Source organism: Onychostruthus taczanowskii, unplaced genomic scaffold, assembly GCF_017590055.1.
Source record: "Onychostruthus taczanowskii isolate IOZ18803 unplaced genomic scaffold, ASM1759005v1 scaffold5, whole genome shotgun sequence".
Taxonomy (NCBI): domain Eukaryota; kingdom Metazoa; phylum Chordata; class Aves; order Passeriformes; family Passeridae; genus Onychostruthus; species Onychostruthus taczanowskii.
This window is the reverse complement of record NW_024502568.1, coordinates 1,090,004-1,111,014: the sequence shown is the minus strand read 5'-3', so window position 1 is coordinate 1,111,014 and position 21,011 is coordinate 1,090,004. Positions and strand designations below refer to the sequence as shown.

The 21,011-nt window shown below is 41.1% G+C and overlaps 2 protein-coding genes across 3 annotated transcripts; one reads left to right on the top strand and one right to left on the bottom strand.

Moving 5' to 3' along the window:
• Positions 1 to 948: 948 nt before the first annotated feature.
• Positions 949 to 14,828, top strand: LOC121341808 (cytochrome P450 2H1-like). The gene is made up of 10 exons (XM_041415646.1): positions 949 to 1,073; positions 6,760 to 6,942; positions 8,035 to 8,197; positions 9,048 to 9,197; positions 10,980 to 11,140; positions 11,359 to 11,535; positions 11,962 to 12,103; positions 12,388 to 12,575; positions 13,042 to 13,183; positions 13,724 to 14,828. Exons 1-10 carry the CDS (start codon positions 1,065 to 1,067, stop codon positions 13,903 to 13,905), a joined length of 1,497 nt encoding a protein of 498 aa, XP_041271580.1. The 5' UTR covers positions 949 to 1,064; the 3' UTR covers positions 13,906 to 14,828.
• A 2,400-nt stretch (positions 14,829 to 17,228) lies between these two features.
• On the bottom strand, positions 17,229 to 20,916 carry BLOC1S2 (biogenesis of lysosomal organelles complex 1 subunit 2). Of its 2 annotated transcripts, none has more exons than XM_041415643.1 (5): positions 20,773 to 20,916; positions 19,846 to 19,962; positions 18,899 to 19,018; positions 18,213 to 18,387; positions 17,229 to 17,762 (listed from the first exon to the last, which is right to left on the bottom strand). In XM_041415643.1, the coding sequence occupies exons 1-4, from the start codon at positions 20,822 to 20,824 to the stop codon at positions 18,224 to 18,226; spliced, it is 453 nt and encodes a 150-aa protein (XP_041271577.1). In that variant the 5' UTR covers positions 20,825 to 20,916; the 3' UTR covers positions 17,229 to 17,762; positions 18,213 to 18,223. The 2 variants fall into 2 exon arrangements, with proteins under 2 accessions (XP_041271577.1, XP_041271578.1); XM_041415644.1 differs by having other exon boundaries at positions 18,283 to 18,387.
• Positions 20,917 to 21,011: the final 95 nt, after the last annotated feature.

Genomic DNA, 21,011 nt, shown 5'->3' with positions numbered 1-21,011 from the left:
TCTTTCCAGTAGCACAGTGTGTCTTTCCATGCCAGGGCACTCACCAGTATCTCTCCCTCCTGCTGGCTTTCTGGACTCATATTTTGCTTAGAGTCTTCTTTTTTCTTGGCCTCCAAGTACAGAGTCTTTGAATGTGAGACATTCAAAGTTCAGGACATACTTTCAGAGGATGGACTGATGATTTTCTGCCTAGGCAGGCCTTTTACATCACGTTATCTACCCCAGGTAGGTAGTTACACCTGGATCAAGTAATAAATAATAATCCACCCTTAATAGCTCTTAGTCTAGTGAGTTAATATACCTTACATGAAAGGTGCAGTGAAAAAGGTAAGGGAACACTGAAAGAGGTCATGGAAGTTAATTTTCAGTGAAACCTAGTTAAAAAGTCTGATGTTGGAACCTTTCAGGAAATACCTGGATTAACTGAGTTTATTAAGAAACATTTAACCAACTTATTTGCACTGATAAATCAAATATCCTTCTTGCCAAGTCCTTATGAAATACAAGATAAGCTGTGCAATGTTTGTTTTGTTTCTAGCAGCTGTGTCATCTGAGCTGTTCAATACTAAGAGAATGTTTTGTACAGTACTACTCTGCATCTTTTGCCATAGCCCTACTGGGAGATTTACTTCAATTAATAATTTTATCTGAAAGAAGGAAGAGGTAACTACCCAGATATTTTATTTTCTTTTTTTCTGACATTTTTTCATTGAAATATCATATACTTCACAGCTCTTAAGTGGGAAAATAAATCATAGTTAATATGCTCCTCCTTCACTATTCCAAAAAAGTGAAAAAGGATAGGGGACATCTTTCATGTATATGAGAGAGAATGCATTAGGCATCACCATTTCCAGAGGAGGTGATATGTGTAGGAGAAGGTGATGGTTGGGAGGGGGGAGCAGCAGCTTTCACACTTGAGGGAGACAGGGATGACACATGAAGCAGGAGAGTGTTAACATGGGCCCTTTGTTGGGGTCACTTCTTGGGGTTGTGTTTTTTTCATTTCCCCTTTTATCTTCTCAGGCCACTCTGTGCTTCTGTCTCTGGCAGGACTGAAAGGTATGATGAAGGTACGCATTTTATTACTTGGTGTCAGCATCAGTTACTGCTTTTTTTGTGTTTTAAATGCCTGCTATATCATCTGTTTCCCTTATGACTGTAGTTATTTGATATCATTAAATGTTAACAAAGGTTTTGTTACTTGACAATTACTGAATTCTTTTTGATTTTTAAATTATTTTGTGAGTTTTTCTGTTATCATTTTTCTTTATGATATGCACTGTTTTCAGATCGTACAGACTATCAGCAAATTATATGCTTGCATGATTTTTTGTGACGATGATAAGTAATTTTCTAAAGTTGCAGAATGCCTCTAGTGAAGGCCCCAGCTTGAGTTTGAGCAGTTCTGTGCTCAAACCTTGTTTGTCCTGCAGATTCCCTGGTCAGCCTTTGGAAAGGCACGGTGGGCACTCTGCCCCGTGATGACGGTGTTACAGCTGGGGACAGCTGATAATGCTGCCCCTTTGTCTCCCAGAGCACGGACCTTTTGGGTGACCTGCTGTACACCACAGTGGTTCTGCAGCTGTGCAGGAGGAGCTCAGCTGCTCATGCAGGTAGCCGAGAGCAGCACTCTCAGGAAATCTGCTAAGCTCAGACACCCTCTTTGAAACTGGCAGCCTTCACTTCTGTACCTCTTTTTACCATGTATAGCACCTGACTGACTTTTCCCATTACCTGACTTTTTTTTTCCTGACTTGGGGAAGTGCCTGTTCTTTATGCTGACCATAGTCTAGAACTAAGCACCTTACTGAGAGATGATGGGGTATAGCAGCAACATAGTGACTTACTGTTGGTGGAGTCACACTACAGGTCAAGTGGAAAAGCTGTTATTTCAGCTTCATTTCCTTGCCCTTCAGATTACTAAAAAGCAGTTTGCCATGTATTGTGAATTACTTCATTGCTATGAACTTCATTGACTTCACTGCAATGAACTTCATTGATTTAATCGTTTTTCAGCTGACTTATGTTTTGGGTCTAGTGAGTTCAAACATAAATATTTAACCAAGTCTTGATGTAGCTGGTCAAATGTAATTTCTGTAATCTGAAAACAAATGATGTTGTCTGTATCTTATCTGTAGTACAATCTGTAGCATTTTACAAATATGCATGTTACACAAATTGTTGAATACTGAAGATGCCAGTGAACCTTAATGCTTGCTGACCATGGCAGATTCTTTGTCAAATTCCTACCAGAAATAAGACAGAGGTTGATACTGTATTTTCAACACGGCACTGAGGAAAGTCCTGTCTGAAAGCAGTAAAAGTTTAGTAGCTAAGATGTTGCTATTCTCACAGAACAGACAAGATGATTTCCACAGGCTACTCTGCCATCTTGCTGTCCTGATTTTGGATGGGTAGAGTTAATTTTCTCTATAGTAGCTGGTATGGGCCATGTTTTGGATTTGTGCTGGAAACAGTGTTAATGATTCAGGTGTGTTTTAGTGATTTTCGAGCAGTGCTTGCACAGCCTCAAGGTCTTTTCTAATTCTCCTACCACCCAGCCAGCAAATAGGTTGGGGTAGCACAAGAAGTTGTGAGGAGACACAGCTGGGACAGCTGATCCCAACTGTTCAAAGGGATATTTCATACATATGGCAACACGCTCAATGCATGAAGAGAGAGAGAAATAGGCTGGGGGCCACTGCTCAGCAGTGACTGGGTATCGGTTTGTTGGTAGTGAGTAATTGTTTTTAGTTTCCATTACTCGTCTTTCTTGAGTTCCATTTTTATAATTTCCTCTTCTTCCTCTTCTTCTCCATCATCATCATCATCATCATCATCATCATCATCATTTATTTAAATTATTAACATGTTCTTAAGTCAACCCATGTTTTCTCACTTTTCTCACTTGTAGTGTTCCAGTTCTCTTCCCCTCTATCCTGCTGGAGAGAGTGAGTAAGCAGCTCTGTGGTGCTCAGTTGTCAGCTGGGGTTAAACCATCTCAATGAAAATGTTTAGTGAAATGTCACATTTTAATGTAAGGACATAGGAACCCAATGATGGGTGTGCTGGACCATGACAATAGTCAAGGCAGCCCAGAATTCTGTCCAACTCCAACACTAGCTTAAAAATTAGTTCCTAAGGAACAGAACAAAATCGAACATGAGTACCACAGAGGAATATTCTTTCAGACTGCTTCAGTCTTCAGTGATTCCTGAGCTATCAGTGGTATCTTTTGTTTGAGTACCCTCCATGGATTTTGCTCCCATGAATTGGCCTCGTTCCTTTTTGGACATATACATCTTGAAAAATTGTGTTCCACAACCCAAGGGCATGGTGTGTGAAAATCCACCTCCTTTGGCCTATTTGAAAATATAGAAAGGAACAAATATCCAAATTTGTTTCATTTATTTGTGCCTGGATGCCAGGGAATAGACACTGGCTAATAGTCTGTACCCATCTTTTCATTGTGCAAACTCTAGATTTCTCTCTAACAGGATGAGGGAGCAACCTGGAAAAACAAAAATGATAAAATTTCCTGGTCAAGATAAAGACAGTTAAACAAAGAGATGGAAAAAAATAAACAAGTGATGCAAAGACTCACCACCAAAAGGCTCGTGATCACACAGTCTCTGAAAAATGGCTGCATTGGAGAGACAATTTCCCAGTTTTTGTTGCTGAGCATGATGTTAGACACGGATTATCTCTGAGGTCAGTTTGGGTTGGTTGTCCAAGCAGTGTTCACTCCCAATCCCTTGCTATCCCCCAGCCGGCTACTTGGGCTCGGGACAGAGGAAGCAACCAAGAAAACCTCAGTGCTGTGCAAGCATTGTTCAGCAGTAGCTAAAACACTGGTGTGTCCTCTCCACTGTCACAAATCTGGATCATGGCACCACACCGGCAGCTGTGAGGGAGCCAGATCCAGTATGCCTGAGCAGGCTGTGAATACACTTGAAGGGGCTGTTCTGGGGAGAAAAAGGTGTCTGTTTTCTCACAGACGTAATCTGGAAGACAACAGAAGCAAGTTGATTAAGTGCAGGTCCCAGATTAAAGGCTCCGTGTAAACACAGGATGGGATCCTAGGAGCTGGCCCATTCATGCCACTTAGGTACACCCAGCAAAGCAACAGCTTCCAGAAGGCATTCTAAGGAAGGCCTGGAATTTGAGATACTGGTTCATACAGCAGCATCCCACCCTGTCAATTTGAGCTTGAATTCACAGGTGGAGCCAGAGAATGGTGCCAATTTGTAACATGACCAGAGGCCCCGGCATCTGTTTTCCTACCATACTGGGAAGAAAGCTTGGAAGAAAACAGAGTCTCTTAGGAGCTTCCTGTGAACGTGAACTACATCAGGATGGGTCTTTCAGACCCAGATAAACCTTTCATACTCAAATAGCCTTTCACACTCAAATAAGCCCTGTCTTTCTGTCATCAGAGGTGACCCAAGACCTTTGGCAGTTAAATCTCTTCCTAGTTAAACTCATGGATCCCTCCAAGCAGCTCTGGCTTTATTCCCAACACCATTTTGAAACTCTTTGGGGATTATGTGAGTAATTAGATATATAATAAAAAAGCCATGTCTGGATGTGGGATGATGCTGCAAGCAAAGCTCTGCTTTTCCCATGCATTAGGCTTCACAGCAGTTGTTCACCCTCAGGGCTGCCAATAGAGGAATGTAAGGCACTTTGTCTACAAAAGCAAAGGAAAAGAAAAAGAAAACAACTAGAGGTTTTCCTTTTTATGACAATAAAACTGACTGTTTTCAGCAATATAATTATTCCTCAAAAGCCTAGAAGGTTCCTTTCAATTTCACTCATCTGCCCACTTCGGGTTTTAAATACCTTGGTGTGCCATATACAGAATAATGCCCATTGTACCAGAATTTACAGAATTTATTGCTGATAAAAAAAAAAAAAATAAAACATTAGGACCAGGAGAAATGAGCAGGGAATTAGAGTCATCTGCCTCAAAACAGATCCTTAGCAGACAGACATGTAAATCTGTATGTCTCCAGAGCCTTTCTTTGTAGTCAGGGAAAGCAAACTTCTTCAGTGGCTGACTCATTTCACAAAAATAAGCTCATAAGCAAAGTGAGATTACCTGTTTTCTGGAAGTATCAGTATTTCCCCACTAACAGGTGAGACTGTCAGCTCATTTGTACACCCATCTTTTTAATATCTGAATTTAAGCTGGATGTGTTTCTTTCCTCACTGTTGTAGAATCTGCTAGTACTCAGCTAACTGGGCTAAAGATAAAATCTACCCATCCTTAAAACCCATTTTGACAACTCAGTAGAGAACGAAGTGTGGTGTCTACAGTATGTCTGGCTATTTTTGTGCACATGAACACTCAAAAACTGATTGAACAAATGTGGACTCAACTCTAAGCCAACGAGTTCATGTAGGAAGACAAATTGCTTTCCATCACCATTATCAGGGAGACAAATAAGAGATTAAGATACATATATATTCTTGTCAGATACATATATATTCTTATGTATAGGACATGTAGTCTTATGTATGGGATATATAAGATTATATGCATTTTAACACATCCTTACAGCATCACAGCATCTAAGGGGTCAGTAACATTTTGGCTATGTGTCAAATGATGGAATGGAATGGGATGGGAAGAGTCTTGGCAGGTGGCAGAGCCTTTTTCTCTGACTGAAATGCTCCCTGACATGGTTGTTTGGGTGGGATACCCCTAATCTGACATTAGTTGTCTGAAAATCTGGATGAGCTCCCTCTCTCGAGTATAAAGAGAAGCAGGCACTGCCAGAGGACACTGACACCAATTTAATGCTCATCCATTGTCAGTAGGTGCTTTACAGAGACCGAGGCGTTTGAAGCAAGGAGCGGGAGAGTGGTCAGAGTGTGACCAGAGCCTATGGGGTGATAGGCAAAGGCTCTTCTGTGGGGCAAGACCTACCCAGGGAGCATCCTCTGCTAGGGGTCTGGGGCTGTAACACATAAAGCTTCTCTAAAACAGAGGGGATGTTGGGAGGGGGAGGAGGGAGAATAAAAAAGAGAAAGCTGTTTCAAACAGAACTGTCCAGAGAGATTTTGCTACAGAGAACTCATACTGAGCTTAGCTGAACTGATAGAGCATGGTGCTAATAATGTCAAGGTTGTTTGATCCCTGTAGGGGCCGTTCACTTTAGAGTTGACTAGATGATCCTTGTTGGTCCCTTCCAACTCAGAATATTCTGTAAGTGTTCCACACACTTCATTTTTCTTGCCAGCATTATCCACTGCATTTTCTTTGAGCACTGGCTTCATAGATCAGAGATAAACAGAGATAACCAATCTTCTTCTGCAGATTCTCATTCAGGATTACTTTAAGAGTAATGTCATGTCTCTTTCTTATTACACAGAGACTTCCTAAGGTAATGAAAGCTATGAAAGCTATTTCTTTTTTTATTCAACTAATACTTCCATTCCCCTTCTTAACCTAAAATTTTTACTGTCTTTTGTTGTGCACACGTTATCATCCCTTGTTTACATGTTTCCTTACCAGGGCTTTGCTAGGTCTTAATTACCATGCTTTAGGACTATTACATAACTCACGAAGTCAGCTTTAGTGACATTCATTCTTATCATTAGCAGATTAATAAGTAAACTCATATCTCAACAGGAATGTCAAGGCACTATTTGCTAATTTCAACCATGTGCTTTGGCACCACAGCATATAAATAAACATAGATTTACAGGTCCAGCACCAGGCTTTTTTGACACTTTACTTCTCTTCCTTAGCCCACCATGGAGGCCCTGGGAGTGACCACTATTTTCTTGCTGGTATGCATCTCATGCCTTCTCTTTGTCACATGGAGAAGCAGATCTCAAAAAGGGAAGGAGCCTCCTGGTCCCACTGCATTCCCCATTGTTGGAAACCTGCTCCAGATAAACCCATGGAATTTGCCTGAAAGCTTGAAAGAGGTAAGGGACTGTCTTATTCTTTCCTATGTTTTCTTCATGGTGTATAAAACAAAGTTCAGTCCCGCTGTTCTCAGCTAAATTCACAAGCTTAATTTGCATTGACCAAATGTTAAACAGAAACAAAAGGTTTCCCAGATATACATGCTTATTAAGTCTATATATAATCACTTGTATATATATATATGCATATATATACATATATATGTATATATATATATACACACACACATATATGTGCGTATATATATACACATATATACATATATATATATAATCAATTGTATATCGAAGTCTATATATTACAGGTGTGTATATATAAATATGTACGTCCTATATATAAATATATATGTTCCTATATTATAAGTCAGTCTATATATTGGCAATTACCATAGTGAAATGAGTTATGTGCTGACCTCACAATTTGTACCACCGTACTACACTTTGCAGTGGATTTGCAATCAAGGCATTGGTGCTGTCATGGTATCATCTTCCTGTGCTCAATTCCTCACCATGTTGGCAACAGCCTGGCCCTTTTTGTGGGGAGAGCCCTGCTCCATTTTGCTGCCTCTGCTCCCTGGCAGATATGTAGGATCTCCTGGGAGTAGAAGTAGCAAGTGCAGAAATTGAAGTAAAAACGTTTGGAGGTGAATTGTGCTGTCTATTCCCTCCCCTGACTGATGTCACCCATCTGGCAAAAATACCCCTTTGAGAGACAGTTTTGCTCTTTGTGGTCAAAAACCCTTTAGGCATTTGCTTCCATATTGTGTATATAACTGATTTCAGAGCTCATGTAAATTGTTAATCCACTATGCCCTGCACAAAGGTATTCTAAAATGTTTTGCCAGCCCTGTGAAGGGCTATTTTCTTTTCTCAGATTTGGACTGGACACTCACCATTTCCATTCATATTTCCTATTTCTTGTATGATTCCCTCTTCCCTCATCTGTAACTCATAATTGAAAGATCTCTGCTCTGCTGTTAATCAATGTCAAGTCTCAAAAGTGTTGGGACAATGACACATCACCTCTCAGACCTCTTTGCTACAAACATCACATGGTTGTCTTTGTTGTAGTCATGTTGCTCTTTCCTACAGCTCAGTGAGAAGTATGGTCCTGTCTTCACGGTACATTTGGGCCCACAAAAGGTTGTGGTGCTGTATGGCTATGATGTTGTAAAAGAAGCTCTGGTTGATCAAGGAGATGACTTCAGTGGAAGAGGCACTCTACCACTGCTTAAAAAACTCTTCCAGGGCACAGGTACATTCTTGGTAATGGCAGCATGCAAAACAGATGCTTTCAGTGCTTCAGAAACACAGCTGAGAGGACAGTGCAGAGGGGCATGGTAGATTTTATTTTCTACTTTTATGCAGACAAATTAGGAATTAAAGGCAAAAAACCCAGCTCATTACTTGGACCCTTGAGTAAACTGGTCCCCTGGAGAAGTGTTTAAAGTCCCAGGATGGCTTCACTGAGTGCCTTTTTATTTCCAGTGTGCTTGAAGCTCTGGCTAAAATTTTGTACATGAAATGTGCCTCTAAGTTCTTACATTCATTCCCCCATTTCTGAAAATATTCCAAATATAGACACACTAAGGAACCAGCAAAAGGAAAGTCCACAGCACAACAAGAAAATATAGGCTGACCCAGTAAGGGCCACAGTCCAGATTAGGTCATGAGATTATTCAGTCAGTCCCTGGAATGGCATTTACAGTACATATTCCATGGTATTATATATATGTAGTGCAGTACCATTGATATTGTCAATAATTATATGCTCTATTGCAGGTGCACAGCAGAACATTTGAGTGGTTATGTCAGTGTGAAGGCCTTGTGTCCAACAAGACAAATTCAGTGTTACTTCTTATTTACTTTGTAACGTAGTTTTTCTTATCCTGGGAATAAAATCCGTTTTATCCAAGGCTTGTGACAGATGGATCAAATTTGTCACCTTCAGAATTGCAGAGAAGTTATGGTTTGGGGCAGATAGCAATTGCAGTGTAATTCCACAAAGAGGCGTCTTTGCATGCTGAGTACTTACTGTGTAGTTCCCACTAAAGGGGAAAAAAACCTGTTTCATCATGAAGGTCTATTTTTCCTCCCTGTGTCAGGCATTGTGACCAGCAACGGGGAGATGTGGAAGCAGCTGAGACGATTTGCACTCACCACCCTGCGGGATTTTGGGATGGGGAAGAAGGGCATTGAGGAGCGAATCCAGGAGGAAGCTCATTTTCTGGTGGAGAGGCTCAAGAACACACATGGTATGCTAAGGACTTTGTGCCTGTTGAGACACTGTGCATATCTGCAATTGGACAATGAGGAGTGTAGGGCTGCTTCACAAAATCTATGACCCAAGGAGTGGGTGTATGGCTGCTGTTTCTGCTCCCTGCTTCTGTAGGCAAAGTTATCAGTGGCTCAATCCAAGGCACTGTAACAGTATGGAGGATAAAAGTAGGAGACAGAGGCTTGGAGAGTACCTTTTAACCTATTCTGCTTGAGGAACAAGACAGGAAGTGGCAAAAGGAATGGCTTTGCCACAGAGCCAAGGGTTGATGGAATTCAGCCGTGGAGACAGTGCTGGATGCTGTCAGGTAACCAAGTATGCTCTTCTTCACCTTGTCTCCTGCAACTCTGTGTAAACAGATCTTGAAGAAGTAGGTGACCAAAGAACTCATTTGCAGATATTTGGGGTTGGGTCCATCTGAACACTAGACAATAGATCCCAGTATTGATGGGGCTGTCCAATGGGAACAGGTATATAACCTGCTTCTGAGGGCAGGGTACAATGTTACCCACTTGATTTCAACATGTAAATGTGTTTTCTAGTAATATATAAGTCAGTGTTACTTCTAAATGTGTCCCCTGAGGATGGCACAGTACCGGCCACCCTTTTCATTGCCAGTCCTCAATGTGTGCCTATTCTGCAAGGGCGGGAAAGCACATCGATCTATAAGAATGATTAAGCATCACTGTTTTCCATGGGCCAGAAAATTCAATCTGGCTTCTCAGATAAACAATCGTTTTACAAATCAGAGAAAACACTCCCACCTGCATTGCTTTTATCTTTTGACTATCACAGTAATATTATATTTCTTATGCCCTTATGCAAGCCTCTAACTCTGGCTCACCTTGTTGCAGCATCTTTTACTATGTATTAAAAAGTTTGACAAGCAAGATATATACAACCAAAAAGCATAAGACCATTATTTACCCTTAATGCAATTAATAAATAGATATGACTAGTGTCTTCTACATTCAGCATTAATATACTCACCACCTCTGAAATATCCACTAAGTCTTCTTCAATGGCCATGGAACCACCAAGTCAGGCAGAGAACTGGTGCTATTCTTCTTGGAATAGTCTGCTACCAAGTTGACATTTTCTCACTCTGTGGTTTTCTTTCAGGATTTTATATTTTTCACGTTTGTTCCTCATCTTGAAACCTTGAGACACAGCCTATCACTATCTGTAATTAGCTTTCCTTTCATCTTGGGTCTAATCTTGCTTTTTGCTTGCACCATAATTCTCTGCACGGGAGTCATGCAGTTGTGCTATCAAAACTAGACTTTGATCACAGGCATTTGAACCCCAAGGAGGGGGTTACACTAATAAAGTTGATAAGGAGAGTGCAATAACCTAAATACATGGTTCAGGCAAAGTCCCCATGGTTTCATTGGGATTTTGTGGGAAAATGTGGGATTGGGATTTTGTGGGAATGTTTAGGTTGTTTCTAATAAACAGTCTATAAGACTGATAGGCATGTGGAAGTTGAAGAGCAACTAAGGCACTCAGACCAGTGTTCTGCTGAGAACAAGACAGAAGAGATACTTAAACCACTATAAGAATGAAATGAGTTCACTTCAAGAATAAGTTGGTAGGCCCTTCACCATCCTTTCAAAGGAGTGCAAAATTCTGGATCTCCAGAGAATGTGAAACTTCCTTCTGGATCTCCAGAGAATGTGAAACTTCCTTGTAGTGTCAGAGGAGGGGTTGATCCATGAAATACTGAAAGCAAGATACCTTTTTTTGGTGGTTGTTGCAGAGCAACCCCTGAACCCTAGCAGTTTCCTAATCCACGCTGTTTCCAACATCATCTGCTCCATCGTCTTTGGGGATCGGTTTGACTATGAGGACAAGAATTTTCTAACTTTAATTGACTGGATAGAGGAAAACAACAAGCTCCAGGCCTCTACACAAACACAGGTGTGTCTGATTTTATTTCATACATTTGTTAGTTATTATAATATTCAAATCCCTGAACATAGTGAAACCATAAAGGAAATGGCCATAAAATCCTGAGTAAGAAGGACCTACTGTTCCAAAACAGTTTAACTGCCCCATTTTCATAGGTACAATCAGGGGAACATTTTAGTTTATTCACAATAATCAGAATGTGCTTTTTCATCCCTTTATTTTTACAGCTATATAATTTCTTCCCAACTGTCATGGATTATCTACCTGGACCTCATCAACAACTGATAAAAAATATTGAAAAAGTTGATAAATTTACAACAGATATCGTAATGGAACACCAGAAAACCCTGGATCCCACTTGTCCTCGAGATTTTATTGATGCTTTTCTTAATAAAATGGAACAGGTACTGTAAGAGTAGAGATTTATTGGATTATATGGAAACCACTACTTGAATGAGATTTTTTTCTTTTATTTGTGATGGGGCATTGGGTTTTTGCAAATACAGAGGGGAACTTGCTCTTCATGACACATTGACTTCATTTTATCCTCTCCATTTTCTTATCAAGGATTTTAATACACAGAATTAACAGCATGAGCCAAAGCGATGAAAGCTGTAGACCAATCTGGTTAATATAATTCAATGCTCCTTCCATATCATAATATTATCTAGTAAACCTACCATAAATGTTGGTGTTCTGGAGAGTGAGTGTTGTATTTTTGAAAGAACATTAGATGTGTTCATAAACCTAAATTATGGGTACAGGATTTTTCTTTTTAAGCAAACTCCTTGGGTTTGTCATTCAAAACCTTCTCCCAAATCTTCCTGCAGGAGAAAGGGAATGATCACTCAGTATTCACCGTTGAGACCTTGAGCAGAACCACACTCGACTTGTTCCTTGCAGGAACAGGGACCACAAGCATCACAATGAGATTTGCAATTCTGATTCTCCATAAATACCCAGAGCTAGTAGGTAATGGAAATAAACAGTTTAAAACTTTTTAATAGGTTGTGGGATCAATTTGGACAATTCCTATCACTACCACATGAGGCAATAGTCCCCTGACTAAGGATTATGTTTTTGCAGTGTGGAAATGTGTGTAAGTCTTAATTGTCTTCACAAGAAGCAGATGTTAGTACTAAGTATAATCATATATTCCTGGCATGCTAAAAGCATATTTTGTTGTAAATATGGAGAGAGGTTCAGGTAAACAGATGGGGGACTTGTTCATTCAACATTTACTCATTTCTCAACAGAGAAGATGCAAAAGGAGATTGATTCCGTGATCGGCCGAGACCGAAGCCCTCGCATGTCAGATCGGAGCCAGATGCCCTTTACAGATGCTGTGATCCATGAAATCCAGAGATACATTGACTTCCTTCCCATTAATGTCCCACATGCTGTAATCAGAGACACCAAGTTCAGAGACTATTTTATCCCCAAGGTCTGTAACACTGTGTCCGAGAAAGGTCATAATCTCTTGAAAACCATGATGAGTTTAGTTCTTTGTATTTTATTTATTTTCAAAAGCATTCAAATGTGATACTAAAATGATTTTTTTTTTTGGAAGGGGATTCTGGAAGTTATTGTGTCCAATCCCTTGTACTAGAAAAAAAAATAAGAAAATACTTTTGCATCCTCTGTATGAAGAGGGAGATATTTCTGTTTTTTTTTTTTTTCACATCAGTGTTAAGTTGTAATTTATTTGAAAGCAATATTAAATATTCTAAACAGACTATTAAAATTCACTAAAAAACGTCTTTGCCATACCAATGGCACATATTTCATGCATTAAATGTTCATTTAAAACTAGTTAAACTTTGACTACCCTTCTGTTTAGCTCTGAGAACGTCTTAGTGCCTCCTTGATTTAACATATCTCCATTATACCTTTCTTTTTTGTTAATTCAGGACACTCTGATATTCCCTGTGCTGAGTTCTGTCCTACATGATAGCAAGGAATTTCCAAATCCAGAAAAATTTGACCCAGGACATTTCTTGAATGCAAATGGTACCTTTAAAAAGAGTGACTACTTCATGCCATTTTCTACAGGTAAGACCTCTTGCTATTTCCGATCCTAAACCATCCTCTCCTGAAATCTCTCTGAAGATTTCATGGCCCCATCACCATTGTCTGTACAACGATGTCAGGTGACATCTTCTAGAGTCACTTCTGGGAAGCTCTAACCCCTGCACTACAGTTCCAGCTGACTTCCTTTTTTAGCAAACACAAGAACTCCTCCAATGCCTTCTACAAGATGTGTATGAAGTGGGACTCAGTCATACAACTTGTCTCTCAAACCATCAAAGAGCAGCAGAACTTGAGCAACCAGAGCCTTCAAACTGCCTTCACACACTTAGCACTCTTGTTGTTCTAGACCTTTAGTTCCTAGTTTCATTCATGCTTCCCCAAAATACTGTAGTGCTGCCTCTGCATTCTGAGATGTCTGAATTTTCATGGAACTGTGGCTAAAATCAGTTATCAGCAGCAAAGTACTCCACTGTGACCTCTTTTTTTTTTTTTTTTTTTTTTTTTTTTTTTTTTTTTTTTTTTTTTTTTTTTTTTTTGTTGTTGTTGTTGTTGCTGTTGTAGGAAAACGCATCTGTGCAGGAGAAGGTCTGGCCCGAATGGAGATATTCATATTTTTAACATCCATCCTGCAGAACTTTACTTTGAAGCCTGTTGTGGATCACAAAGACATTGACATTAGCCCAATAGTCACCAGTCTGGCAAATCTGCCCCGACACTATGAGGTCTCTTTTGTTCCACGTTAGGCAAGTGAAGAGTTTCCAGCTCTCAAACTCATGAGTGCTCTGGCAGTGAGCCAGACAGTCATTCCCCAATCTGTTGAGAATGAAACACTCAGACCATTTGGTAGATACTTTATGGAGAGAAGAGTGCTTAGAAAAGAAAATTGTATGGTGCCTTTATAATCACCACAGCCAGCTCTTAACAGAGTAGGCAATCACACAGGGAAGGACACAGTACCCTGTGCAAAATTACAGATTCTTCTCTGCACGTACCTCACCCAGCTGTGGTTCCTGTCTGGCTCCTGACATGCCAAGCTGTCTGCACTGGTTCTCCGAGAGCCCTGCTGCTGCTGCTGCTCCTATCACCTGAGGGGTTCCAGCAGGAATAGATGCTTGTACTACACGGTTTTTACAAACTCTGCTTGAAGTACCTCTCCGTACTTTCAGTTTGTTTGTAATCTGTTTGTAAAGGCAAACATAAAAGAAGAGGCTTTTTGTGTTAGATGATAATCTATAGAATTCTTTCCCCAATACTTACTGTCTACTGTGATGGGGATAGAATTTATCAGTGACTGGGCAGACAGGTTATCCTCTGTAATTACAATGAGGGTTTGTGAAATTACAGTTTATACTGCAAAATAAAGAAGTAGTATACTGAATTGTTGCTTTCCTGATATTCCAGAACATCTTTTAGTGAAAAACCAGTGTCCACAAAGCTCATACTCCAAAATCTCTTTCAAGTCCTGTACACATATGCCTGCTTCATTTCACTCATATGAAACGTACTATGGCTTGAAGAATGAGCTGGTTAATGATCTATAAATGTCCATTCCTAATTTTGGATAAAGCTGCACTGACCCCGTGGGACCCATTAGAACCCCAAATGTGGTTACAGAGCTGTTCACTGGGGAGAAAAAGGACAAATTAAGTAATACCAGGATCCCCCCAAGTACCTTTTCCTAGATGAATGCCAGCTTGCATCTTCCCAATATTTTATGAAGTACATAAAGATCATTACAGCAATGTTAAATCAGGAAAAAATTAATAAATAGAGTTTGTATGACTTGCCAAGCATATATGTACAGATCAATGGCTGGCATTTCCTGTCTTGAACACATTCCCATCAATGTATAATACATAGTGATTACAGTGAAGACAGAGAGCTGAATCTATATTATGTGGGAAAAGACAGAACTGTAAAATTACCACAATGCCATTAACTGTTTATGTGAAACAGACTGAACTTGCTTCCTTTAAAAGATTAATAAGCTAGATATACTATGCATTACTAGCATGGTATTGCAAAGGCAAAAAGCCACAAATTCCCCAGAATCACAGAAATAAATTCTCTCACAAGATAAAAAGAAGAAAGCACTGTACTTCCTCTTTAGCTGTGTCATGACTAAAATAGCCAAAACAAATGAGGGAGCAGCTTTCTTATTGCAGTTATCTTCCTTCATGCTGAGAAGCCAAGGAGGCAGCCAATGTAGATCAGCAAAACAACTTTAGCGCCTGGAGACTCCACCGTGGTATGAAGTGGGCTTTGGGATTAGAGCAGGGCTAAAGCCATGTGCCCTGATTCTGAACACTGCAGGTGTCTCCACAAAGTACTGCTCTGAAACTTGAATGACTTTGGAATAACCTGTTAGTGCAGCTGGGCAGAACCGTCTTAAGATGCTGGACAAGAAAAGAATTCTCCTCTGGAACTGAACTCTTCTGCTTCTTCTAAAAGAGCTGTTATTTGCTAGGCTGATTTTCATTCCCTGGTTTGCAGTTGCAGTCCACAACATCAAGAACTGCTTCAGCTCCAAAGTGGTTTGCAGACCATTCTGATGACACACTTTGCCCCTGGACTCTCATCCATCAGCCCTCCCTTTTCTGTTTTCCTCCTGTTCCTCCTTTTAAGAACACACTATTTTCTTACTCTATTTTCCACCAGAAAATGCTGCAAAGGAGAACTCTGAGATTTAACCTCCTTCTGTACCTCCTCTGGAATTTCTCAAGGATTCTCCAGGTGAAACATCTGAGCAGTAACCAAGTTGTGGCTTTGCTTTTGGACTGACTATACATTTCCCCAGTACAATGCTGTTCACACACACCTATGTCTCTTCCATGGTGCTGCTCTCCAAGGACATGCCATCCCTGACATGATGTGGATTCTACCAGTGACACAGAGGTCCCTCAGGCAGGGAGGGTAACAATTACTCAGAGACACAACTGGGAACATAGCTGTCAGCTCTTAGCCCCACTGGAATGCCACTGTCACACAGTCCTCCAGCCAGCCAGGAAGTCCACCTCTAATATTTCCTCTCAAAAAGAAAGTCCATTGTGGGACAAACCCCTTCTCTCATTTTTACTTCCTGGAGGTGGAATACTCAAGAGTTTGTGAAGGAACTCACTATTTCTTACCTTTTTTACCTGAAAACACTGAGCACTTGGTGACAGTGCATGGCTAGAAGGATTTCCATCTTCAGAGCTCCTGGAGGTTTTCATCCTTGTAGTTTTAAAATGGCACTGTATTTTGTATACACAGAAAAGCAACTTTTTCAAGAGGAACAGGACATAGTCCATCCTGTGCCTTTCCTGTGGGATCAGTGGTGTTCCCCGCTGGCATGGCGCCTCCCTGTATCACCCTGCGGTCCTGCCAGGTAACACTGTAAGCACAGAAATGCTATTTCTATTTCAAACCCAGGATTTTCAAAGTGATGATGAAGGCTCTCAAAAGTCATCTGCTTCATTCTTTTCAAAGAGCACTAGGGAAAAGTGTCTATCCTGACTAAATAGTGGCTGCACGCAGCCTGACAGCATGATGATCTTTATCACACTAGCATCTGACTAGACATTCTTTTGAAAACTCCAAGTTTGAACCACTTCCTTCCTACATACAGTACTTGTACTGCCTTCAACTACAACTCACTCAAAAGCCAGCTTGAATTACTTAACGTTAACAGGTACAGAAAAAATATCCTTGGAGTAAGATAAATAACTGTTCAGTACAAAGGGCTCTGCCAAATCAGCAATTTGGAACATTGTTAACCTAGTAGAGAAGTACATTTTTGTGGTAGGCATGCCACTTCAGAAACTACTAGGATCAAAATTCACTGGTGAAGTAGAGAAAGAGTCTGCTAAGTCAACTGAGCATGTGATAAAGTACTACGTCTTGAAACTTCACCAGAGGTCCAGACAGTCAAAGAATATAATTGCAAGAATACTTGATGCAGTTTCAAACATGGTCTCTTCTATCATCCCTAGTTGCTTGAACGAGTTTGTCTTTATCAACAGACCCCTTTGAAAAAAAAAAAACGGCCCATGTAATCTTTCCAAGAGAACTTGAGATTCCAGAGAAATATATTCAGCAAGTTTATTGTAAATTTGTAATTAGTCTCTCTATTTCAAACAGATAAAAGGGGACACCAAAATGAAGTGTTTTCAATACTCCACCCATTAAGTCCAAAGGTCCAGGTATCTTCCCAGCACAGAGCTCAATGAAGGAAAAATTGAAGTTTAGGTCCTGCTGCTACTAAGGGAAAATGTCTTTACAGATTACAGAACACTTTCCCTAGACTGAGTATTTCATGTGGAAAACAGGACTAACACACATATAGCCAATATCGACATGAGTTAAAGACAGGCTTCTATTTTTCACTGCAGAACTGAGGCAACAGTACCCCTTGAGAAGAGGAAAATATTATTCAGCCTTAAGCCTGAATACAGCCTACCAATAGCTGGAAAATGTCCCAGTCTCCATGTCAGCTGTAAACCAAATCCTTGTCAACAGAATTGCTATTGTGCAAAACCAGAGATCAGTCCGATGTGCTGCCCAACTCCAGCTTACAGACTATTGTAATTTCATCGTTTCTCCAGTTTTTTGTACTTGGCTTCTGCAGAAGGAAAAATACTATTTTAGTACTGGGTAGGTAAAAGCTTTGCATCCTGTAAGCTAACTTACTGTATCATTCACAATCCTTTTTTTCTACTGCATTTAGGCAGATATAATTGTATAACAATTTTTTTAAGAGCCTGGTGTTAAGTCAGACAACAATATTATTTTAAGCCAAGAGGGCTTGGGTGGCTGGTGGAAGATTATGAATCCCTCAATTTGCAAGGTTAAACATCAGTCTTTAAATTATAAGTCAATGCCTACCATAAAAAAGAAATCAAGCCTCACTAACAAGCAGTAGTTTAACAACACCTGTACTAGTCCACCGTAACATAACTCATTACGCGAATCTTTTCCCAATGCTTATCACTTCACACACAATGTTTGTGCTCAAAAGCAGCACAGGCAACTCTGCAGAGTTTGTCTGTTAAACAAAACAGCGTTTACTTTCCTTCTTTCTTTTTAAATCCTCTTGCAAGGCACTATGCTGCTAGGTCTTAATGGTGGAGGACGATAGTTACCAAGTTTTTTGGAATATGCATCCAATTTATAAGCTGCCTGCTCCAGAGCTGCGACCTGTTCCTCAATTAGGTCTATCTGTTCCAGATATGGCTGAAGATCAGCATCTTAAAAAAGCATAAAAATGTTATCTGTCAGTTCTCAGTAATGCACTTCAAAGAAACAGTTCACACTTGAAACACAAGAATTTATTACATTCTTCAGATAGGACAGTACAAAAGGTGCCCTCTCCCATCCCAAAATTAAGTGGTGACTCAGACAGCCATGTTCCAGGAAAATATTAAATGTTTAAGAGTACTGTCCAGTCTCTAACACAAGTAACAAGAGAACATGAATTAAAATGACATTAAAAAACATGAATTATTCCTATCAAATCCAGAGTCTGGGGTAAACCAGATAAACACAAATTCAGATGTATTTTCTCTTACAGTAGTCTACAGAGTCTAAAGCTGTTAAGAAATACACAAGACTGGCATTGCATAGCAGCACACCTATATCAGTGAGTTTTCTTTCCTTCAGCACTAATGGAGTGCTAATGGAACCTTCTGAATCTAAGATGCTTTATTTCCCAAACAAGTGCGCCAATCATGACACGCCTACCTTATTTGGTGTACTTACATTTTTGGTTTAAATCCTTCAGATTTCTACTGATGTTTATAGCAATATCTTTCATTTCTAAGTACTTCAAGCTAGTCAGCTTATTCATGTTTTCCAAGAGTTTGTAGTCTTCACTGGTAGCTTAAAAAAATATAAAGTATATTTTAATTAAAGGTGATGTGGTTTGAATTGTGTGAAGACTCTTCAAGAGGACAAGAGATTTCAAACCAACAGCCAAATGAAGCACAGCAGTTTAGATGGCAATACAGGTTATCAGCATACACTCTACAAAGAGATGACATTTTGTGAACTGCAAAAATCAACTGCACTGATGAATTTACTTCTAAACTTTTCTTGAAAAAAAAATTACTAAGTCCTCATATTTCTACTTTTAATTCTGTCAGTTAGACACTTAAGTTTACAAAACTGATAGCACAAATTCAGACTGGTAATTTGTACCATATATCCTTCAAGTCTGCAAATCAGGAGTGATTTCAAAATTAGAACCTATGCAATTAACTTGGTGAGCACTTTACTTTGCTCCAGTTAATTTTGCACATCAGTTTATTCTAAGGCATAAATGTTAGAAAACATGTATGATCCTTGCTCTCAAGAAAAGAAAGACTCCACTATCTGTGATGCCTCCCTCCTACTCTGTCTTAACCTGGACAACTTTTGTTAGATTGACTTTCCATGTACAAACTTCTTTGAGATGAAAAAGAATTATTTTTAAGCTGCTGATATCACACTGAATTGTTCTGAAAAACATTTGTGCTATTCTGGGACTTCATTAAATTAATATAACTAATCTCAGTGTTGTTAGCAGCCTAGCAATGTGCCAAATTTGGACAGCCAGTCTTACTAGACACAATCGAAATAGTTACAGTTTTAACAAACTATCCAACAGATTTCTTTGAAACAAAGTGAAAAGAAAGAAGAACTTGCAGGTCAGTATTGCAGTGCCTTACCTGTCAGTTCACCCGTCAGGTAAGTGGCCATTTTGCTGAACATGTCTTTGCAGAGTTCATTGATATCTGCTTCTGCTGGCTCCTTAGCTTCCTCTGCAGTTTCAACAGCAGGATCCTCTACTCAGTTAGGTAAAGACATTACAGGGTTAAGGCAAACTATAGCCAAGTCCGGAAGCACAACAGAAAGATTACAGGGTCCCATTTTTTCCCCCTTCAAGCTGCTATGGCTACTTTCCATGTAAATTGCCTTCTTTACACTTTACACTGTTAAGGGGTAACAAATCATGGCAGCTTCTTCGAAGTAGCACCAATATTATTTCCAAAAAATACTTCAGGGAGCATTCAAGAGACAGGCACCCTGCACTGACAAGTATTAACCCCCCTCGTGTTCAGACAGGAAAGCCATTTGGGGAGAACTTCTGAGTGGCTGTGCATGGTGCTGCTGTTTATTTCTAGTCACTGACTCGGAAAAGAAGCACAGCTGCCCCAGCCCGCTTCACAGGGGCTACAACAGATCCCCACCTGCGGAAAGCCGCAATGGCCGCTTTTCTTCTCCAAACCCGTTTCTACCGCAATCTGCCCTTGTTCGGCCCTTTCCCGGAGCAGTCCGGCACCTCTTCCCCAACCCGGCAGGCCGCTCCTTCCCCCGTCGGCAGCGTTTGCCGGCTCGCACACGAAGGCTGCCCGAGGCCCGCGGCTCCCTCCGACCGAAGCGGCGGCAGGGGCAGGACCCAGCGGGTCCCCAGGGCAGCAGCGGCAGAAGGTGTATGGCCCGGCCCGGCCCGGCCGGCTCACGCCAGGCCGCGGGCTCGCCAGGAGCTCCTGCCCGCGCCGCGGCCTCCCCGGGCCGGGCCCAGCCCAGCCCCGCACCGCACCGCACCGCACCGCACCGCGACCGCGACCGCGACCGAGACCCCGACCCCTTACGCTTGACGGGCTGCGCGCCGGCCTCGGGCGTCCCCTCCGCCGCAGCCGCCATGGGCACACAGCCGCTCCCACGGCCCGGAGCCGCCTCCTCCAGCCCGCGCCAGGCCCGGGCCCGCCCCGCGCCCGGCGCAAGGAGGAGCCCCGCAGCCTCCGCCCCTGAGGGGCGGCCCGGGCAGGTGTGCGGCGTGCCGGCACTGCGGGGACGCGGCTGAAGGAAAGAGACAAATACCGAGGTGTAA

Coding starts and splice junctions, on each gene's coding strand:
- LOC121341808 (XM_041415646.1), top strand. Junction 9,198..10,979: donor GAGGCTCAAGAACACACATG/GTATGCTAAGGA, acceptor TGGTTGTTGCAG/AGCAACCCCTGAACCCTAGC. Junction 13,184..13,723: donor CTTCATGCCATTTTCTACAG/GTAAGACCTCTT, acceptor TTGCTGTTGTAG/GAAAACGCATCTGTGCAGGA.
- BLOC1S2 (XM_041415643.1), bottom strand. CDS start 20,824: ATGGCGGCTGCGGCGGAGGGGACGCCCGAGGCCGGCGCGCAGCCCGTC. Junction 19,019..19,845: donor CCTGACGGGTGAACTGACAG/GTAAGGCACTGC, acceptor TATTTTTTTAAG/CTACCAGTGAAGACTACAAA. Junction 18,388..18,898: donor GAAGGATTTAAACCAAAAAT/GTAAGTACACCA, acceptor TGCTTTTTTAAG/ATGCTGATCTTCAGCCATAT.